The sequence below is a fragment of the Cryptomeria japonica genome, chromosome 7 (genome assembly GCF_030272615.1).
Source record: "Cryptomeria japonica chromosome 7, Sugi_1.0, whole genome shotgun sequence".
In the NCBI taxonomy this organism is placed as follows: domain Eukaryota; kingdom Viridiplantae; phylum Streptophyta; class Pinopsida; order Cupressales; family Cupressaceae; genus Cryptomeria; species Cryptomeria japonica.
Genome location: NC_081411.1, coordinates 649417808 through 649425052, shown reverse-complemented (window position 1 = coordinate 649425052; position 7245 = coordinate 649417808). Strand labels below are relative to the sequence as shown.

At 35.0% G+C, this 7245-nt stretch overlaps 1 protein-coding gene across 1 annotated transcript; it reads right to left on the bottom strand.

The window, feature by feature from the left end:
- Positions 1 to 1637: 1637 nt before the first annotated feature.
- LOC131046725 (protein DJ-1 homolog A) lies at positions 1638 to 6726 on the bottom strand. The gene is made up of 4 exons (XM_059207649.1): positions 6592 to 6726; positions 4667 to 4879; positions 2114 to 2251; positions 1638 to 2009 (listed from the first exon to the last, which is right to left on the bottom strand). Exons 1-4 carry the CDS (start codon positions 6709 to 6711, stop codon positions 1809 to 1811), a joined length of 672 nt encoding a protein of 223 aa, XP_059063632.1. The 5' UTR covers positions 6712 to 6726; the 3' UTR covers positions 1638 to 1808.
- Positions 6727 to 7245: the final 519 nt, after the last annotated feature.

Genomic DNA, 7245 nt, shown 5'->3' with positions numbered 1-7245 from the left:
TATTGATAAGAGGTGAAACAACCAACTCCACCAACCCATTCATGCAACAAGGTACTTCCTCAAACCCCATTTAAGTTCAGGGATTCTTACTTAGATCCTAATGGAAAGGTCACGGAGGGCCTCACTACATGCATTCAGAGGATGATACTTGAGGTTGAGGTGAGAGATCTCGTTGTGGCCGAATTCCAAAATTATGAGGAAGCAAGGGGTAAGCTATTCTCTCGAGAGTCGGCAAGGAGAGGAAGAACCACTCAAACCCCAGGTATAACATTTGCCATTTGGATTTTGAGGTCTAAAGTAATTGATAAATTGATAAAATATGTTTTTTCTTTTCTCTTTGCTTTCTAACCTTTCAATATTTTAATTTGCAGATGCTTGGTGGCAAAGTTGGAGTGGAAATACCCCAAATCTTAGAAAATTTGCCCCCAAAATCTTATGTCAACCTTGTACTTTATCCAATTGTGAGCACAACTGGAGCTTGTTTGAGGCCATCCACATGAAGAAGAGGAGCAAATTATCTCGAAAATGCTTCAATGACCTTGTCTTTGCAATATAATCTTCAGTTGCGCATAATAAAGGTAGAGGAAGCAATAGCTGATCCAATTGATTTGGATGATATAGATCCTTACATTGATTGGACATCACAAGAACAACCTCCATTGTTTATAGAGGATGACATCAATGATTTGGAGAGGCAAGCTATGGAGGAAGAGGGGGGTGGATTTGGTTTCACACTAGATGACATTAAGGAGGATGAGGAGTCATCACTAGTGCCAGGAGAAGCTAGAGGTAGAGCTACATCCAGAATGGGGGACAAGCCACAACTTGAGTTAGACATACCGAGCAAGGAGGCACAGTCACGCCCAATGCAAACTTCTAGGACTAGACCTTGTAGTTCTACCTCTCCCTTAGTTTTTACTAGAGCTATGAAGAGGAAGATGTAATTGTAATGATGTATTTACTTTTAGTTTTACAAAAACTATTTACTATTTTGCTTCCAACCATCAGCATTCCTCATGAGGATGCGATTTTGTACCCACTTTGGGTTTAAATATATCTAGACTCAGCTTATTTCTTTTATGTTCTCATTTATTGACTCATTGGATGCATCTTCTCATTGAATTTTGCAAAAAAAAAAGATTTCTAATAAAATTTAAACAATTTTTTTAGTTCTCTAGTTTTTTGCCGAGTACTAGCCGAGTTTTTCCCAAGTTGTTTTTTAGACCTTGGCAAGTTTTTGGCGATTAATTCAACTATGATAATGACAACAAACTAAAAACTAAAAGAAACATTTTCAACTCATTTTTGGCACGTGCACAACAAAGAGCAGATCTATTATGACTTATTCTAACACTTCACTGGTAAGTGCATAAGAATATTCGTTGGCAGTGATGTAGGTGAACTTTATTCAAGGCAATAGAAAGCTCAAGAAATTTGAAATTGCATAATATTTATTCAGATGCTTTAAATCTATGTCCCTCATACATGACAACTCTTGAACTTCTAATCATATTAGATTCTTAGACATTCGTTTCATTGAACTTCAATAAATATGGTGAAAATGATCTAAATTTGCAGTGCTTTAACCTTTATCCAATAATATGGGAAAATTGAGAGGAAACATACAGTTCATTCAATGAAGAGAATAGCACACTGTGATTTCCAAAGCTATTTAACAAAGAATTCTGGCACATATACATGGCTGATAATTCAAAGGTTAATATTTTAAGCATTGATTTTTTCTCATCTCATAAAATATTATTTTGATGAGTTATTGTTGAAGCCATACAAGTGATAGTTCCATCAGCCTATGAGAAAACCAAGGCTTTAGCAATAAGATTGGTTGTTTCAAACCCAAAGACCTTCTCAACAATAGTCATTGCAAATTCCATGGTAGCTCCTACGCCCATGTTTGTAATCACCTTTCCATCAACTACAACTCTTACATTCACTGCACTCTGGTCTGAGAGTCTGCTTGAATGGTGTGGATGAGATGTAGCTTTTTTACCCTGTCAAGAGAATAACAACTTTAATACATAAACAAAGCATATCACAACACACCCAATGGTTTTCTCTTTTTATATGTTACCTAATAAAACATAGCCGTGCATACCTTTAACAAACCCTTGTTGTCCAGCATTACTGCTGATGCACATATAGCTCCATAAACTTTGTTTGATTTTGCTTGCTCTCTAAGCAATTTGACCAGGTGTTCGCACGAACCTAATCTTTCAGCTCCATGCAGACCACCCTATGCCAATTTTTTTTAAATAAGCAACCTTTGAAGTTCATATGTAGCAATCTAAAACAATTTAACCTCCTTTGGAACAAACTGTTACAGGAATAACTAATAAACAGCTAATATGAATAATAAGAGAATTATTTAACAAGCTTGCTCTCCATTTCATACCACCAGGTTAGCATTACATTCAGAAAAGTCTGTAATTTAATGTCATGCTGTAATTTTAATAGGTGTCTCTGCAATTTGAAGAACTTGTTCAAACACAAGGTTATCAACAGAAGATTCAATTGCAAAAAGTTCAATGTAAATAAATAAAACAAATGGTCCGATTGTTTAGAAATGGTAAAAAGCATGGTTAATCTAGTCACAGTATTATAGTCAGTAAATTTAGCCCTGACTAATCAAGTAGAAGTAGAACTGATCAAAAGAAACCGTGTCTTCTTACTTTGCTGGAGGCTGACATCTGTCAAAATAAACAATATTACAGCGATCCAAATAGTTTACTGCAGAAGGCTCAGTATCAGATACTTTATTTGAGCATAAACTGTTAAAGTGTTTGTTTAACACAAGCGACAAGTGCATTGCAGGAAATACAGTATAGTTGGCTAAACAGATCAATCAATCTTGCAATGGAATCAACCACAAAGTAGCCTAGCTTTTGTTTTAACAAGTAGTGTAGTTAGTTGACAGGTACTCAACATATAAGAAAAAGATTCGTACTAGAATCGGGGCTCTCGTGTATCTATAAATTTCTTGATTATATGATAATTGATGATGGGAATACAAACAAAAATCACTTTATGTGGCAGTACCTTCAACCGATTACAGTGGGAAACACAAAACTTTCCCGAATCAATTTCTGGGAAAAAATTTAAAAAAATCATAAAAATATTAATTTACATGCTACTTTTCTGAAGCTAGATCCAGTCCACATATCAGCACTGTTAATGCACCACTGGATAATGTGAAAGAGGTCAGATCCTTTTAATTCATAGGATAGAGCATTTAAAATTTCAAGAGCCCAATTATTTTATACACGTAATAACTTTTTATTATGCATCCATCTATCCTATCACGTACTTGCTTGCTGGATTGGTTCTTGGTCATGTTCTCTTAGTCTTAGGTTTGCCCTACAATTCATTATCATCTATCTACGTTTCTATGTCACATAAAAACTGATCGTAGACGTTTTTACCTGAAGGTCTTCTCAAGTTAGTGGGAAATATTATTTTACATTGGATTGATTTAGATGACAGTGATATCCATTTTTCCTTGAAATTCTGTTTGAGTACCCCTAAGATTGACAGAGGCACTCACAGGCTCTACAAGACACAATAATCAGTGTAAGGCTGAATGTATGACCTCTTAAGCATATAATATATATTTGCATACACTGAGTGCTTTATAAATGAATATACTATAATCCAGTTCACAAACATCCGTAGTTTCAGGCCTGAGATGCAGCAGAAACACACTAGCCTAGTGTGAGTGGGATCCTCCGCTCAATCCCTGCAGATACCCCATTGCACCAAGATTGAAGGGAAGAATGGAGGGAGCCTTCAATTTCAATTCGGACCAACCAACAGTGAAAATAGTAACTTTGTATGATAGTGTGTTGTGTATCCCTCCCCAAATAAAAATGGGGAAAAATTTGCAAATTCTTAGATCCTGGACAAAAAACTGCTCACCCTCTCAAAACGAGTTTACAAGCATCCACTCACAAATATTCTGTACTAGTGAACCTTCCAGTGAATGCATCTTGTATATGGTAATTTCATATGGTAGTAATGAATAGTATGGATTCAATCTCCTTCCCCAGCTGAAAAATGGGAGACAATTATATAGTAAAAATTGCAGGTTCATAGATCCTAGATTAAAAGTGTTCAGCCAAGCATTTATAACCATCCATCTGTTCTAGTAGATGCATCCTGTATAACATATTAGGATTACATGCAATCACCATATGTATATTGTCATTATCGTTATCACAATGAATGACTGTATTACCAAATACTTTTCACCTGTGTGTATTAATATATATCTACAACTCTTTGAAAAAAATGGAAGGAAGAAAAAAATATGGGAACATACGGACGTGGAACGAATGTATCTCTGACTTGCAGTGCAATTTAATTCCATTTCTATTCTTTCCAAGCTTCTTAAAGCTGATACACTATCAAATTTCTGGGGATCATAAATAATGGATGTTCAAAATAGATGTAATTTAATAAGAAGATTTTTAGCAAAACTTATTTCACCAAAACAAACTTCCTGATTGCACACTTCTTTAACAAACCTCCTAACTTTTTGTGTTTCCACAAAGAGCAAAAAATAGGCATTTAGCAAAAGTTAAAACAGTCTTTCAAGCATACACGGCATTGAAAAGAACAATAAAATCAGAAGTCCCAGTTAACTAGAACTAACCGGCAAAAGGATCAAATCATAATTTGATTGAATGACTTCTTCAATTAGCTTATCAGCAACAATTTTTGTTCCTCTTGCAGCCACAATTTGCAGATTGTCTTCTACAGAAGCAACAATGACATTTGCTTTTGCTCTCCTCAGAACATCTGTAACTATAACAGTAACTATAACAGCTTCTACATCATCTATTCCATTTGCAATGGGAACAAGAACCTAGCAGGAAGAACAGATAATATTGCCAATCGTTTAAGTTTTTCAAAAATAAGAAATAATAGAAAAGAACAATTCTGTTTCATATATGTATATCAAATACTGTTTCATATATTTACATCAAATAAAAAAACCTGATTTTTTTATAAACATAAAATCAAAACATAAACAATGAAAGTGATAGCTTTCACAATAATTGAAGCTGGTTGCAACTTTTATGCCAAATTTTATGTGGTGGATTTAAAAAAACGAAAAAAAAAGGTTCACTAAGAAACTGATAAAATTACACATTAAAAAAATATAATAATAGGTTCAGCAGGCCTGACTAAATGGTAAAAATGGAGAGATACGAAAATGAAAACCTAGGTTCAGTTCTCCTGGGAACCACCGGATGCTAACTCTGGGGCATTTGTGCCTTAAGCAAAGTGCTCCCAATTGCACACATGATAAATGTCTACAGTTCAGGCTCCTGTTTGTGTCCCAGAGCTGTAGGAGCTACTAAACCCATACTATCAATTAGTATACATATAGAGAATACTACTGAAAGCATTAAAAATTACTATTTGATGTTAATCATATGAAAAATTATCTATCCTTATGACCCTGGGCATTCTCCCTAAAATTTCGTATGAACTATAGTGAGTACTGTTTGATTGGAGTCCATATGATTGGAGTACCATGGATGTAATAACTAACATTCAACTTGTAACTCAGATGTTGCATGATAAAACAATTGCAGCCTTTATTTTAAGTTTTCCTCACCTATTTGCAACGTAAAATTATATCCATTGTCTAAATTACTAGGTTTTGAATGGTCAACTAAATGTTGACCACTTTGCACTTTTTTTAAAAGGTTTTCTTGCTATCCAACAATATAAAAAGATAAATATGATGGAAAATGTTAAAAACCATCCATACTGAAAGTGATAACACTGAACTGAAGTTATATTAGACCCTGATTTTTACCAGCAAGTTTACAAATGATTTCCACTCCTGAGTAAAATTAACAGTTGATTTTGATTATTACTTGTGCAATTAATTAGAACTTAAAACATATTATTTAAAATTTAACACATGCATGCAGCAATAAGAAAAAAATCATCTTTCTAATAATGTTTTCAATAACTGGTGAGGTTAGTATATTTTTCAGTATTCACCAGGATTCTTTTTCAGTGCCATCTTTACCACAAAAATATTAGGTAAAACTAGGAGATGGAACCGAGCACAAGTCTCAAGTAACTTTGGCAGACTAGGTATGCCTCTGGGAGGGTGTGTTTGTAGAAACTTTCAACCATAGAAACGGGACTCGGCCGGACTCGCCCAGACTCAGCGAGTCCGAGTACGAGTCATGCTCGGCGAGTCCTAGGGACTCGGACTCGGACTCATCCGAGTCTGGCAAGTAAACTCGCCAGACTCACCAAGTTGGCGAGTAAACTCGCCAGACTCACCGAGTTGGTGAGTTTGGCTCAAACTCGCCAAACTCGGCGAGTCCCGAGCCCCAGACTCGGCTACTAGCTGGGTTAGTAAAATGACAAAAAAAAAACATTTTAAAAAGTTTTTTTAAAATGAATGGTATCGTCTTTGTTCACTATAACCTCCGCTTGAGAATGAGAAAAAATAGGATTAAAACATGTAGTGAACAAAGACGATACCATTTTTAAAGACACAACCGGTCATTTTAAAAATCCTCAGAAGATATACGAAGCAGTTCTTACTAGGGGAACTTTTGCCAATGCCCAGTCTTCAGCATTGTGTTCTTCTTTTCCAACTTCACCTTCTTTCCAGCTCTGTTGCACCTGTACATTCAAAATGGCTAACAAAATAAGTTTATACATTAATTATTACATATTCATTCATGACATACTTTTAGTTGAGCTGCATATCCTAATATAAATTCCTTCAAGTACAATATAGAAGCAGGCACAATTTATACAAATAGCCATGAAAGATAGTCAGATCTATAATCAAACTTGACATGAAAGAAAGGGAACTAGTAACCAACAGTTGGAAAACCTGGATATTCCCCATGCTTGACGTGCCCAAAATGTATGAATATGCCACAATATGTGACTTTGGATGGCCTATTGATTTGTCTTTTCTAGAAGTTTTAAGGAATCCATGTCTGATATTATATATTTGAAATACTTAAATTGGATCACTCATGTACTCCCAACTATTATACTAAAAACCAATTGCATTTTTGTTTTATCTAAAAATATTTTCATGATAATGTTTCAGTTTCCGCTCTAGCATGTTTTTCTTCTCTGTGTTGGCTGTAAGCTGACCTATGGAATTAGTCATATATTTAGCTAATCATGTTTTACCACTTTTAAAGAGGATTTCAAAATCTGGGGGTCCCTCTTGAAGCT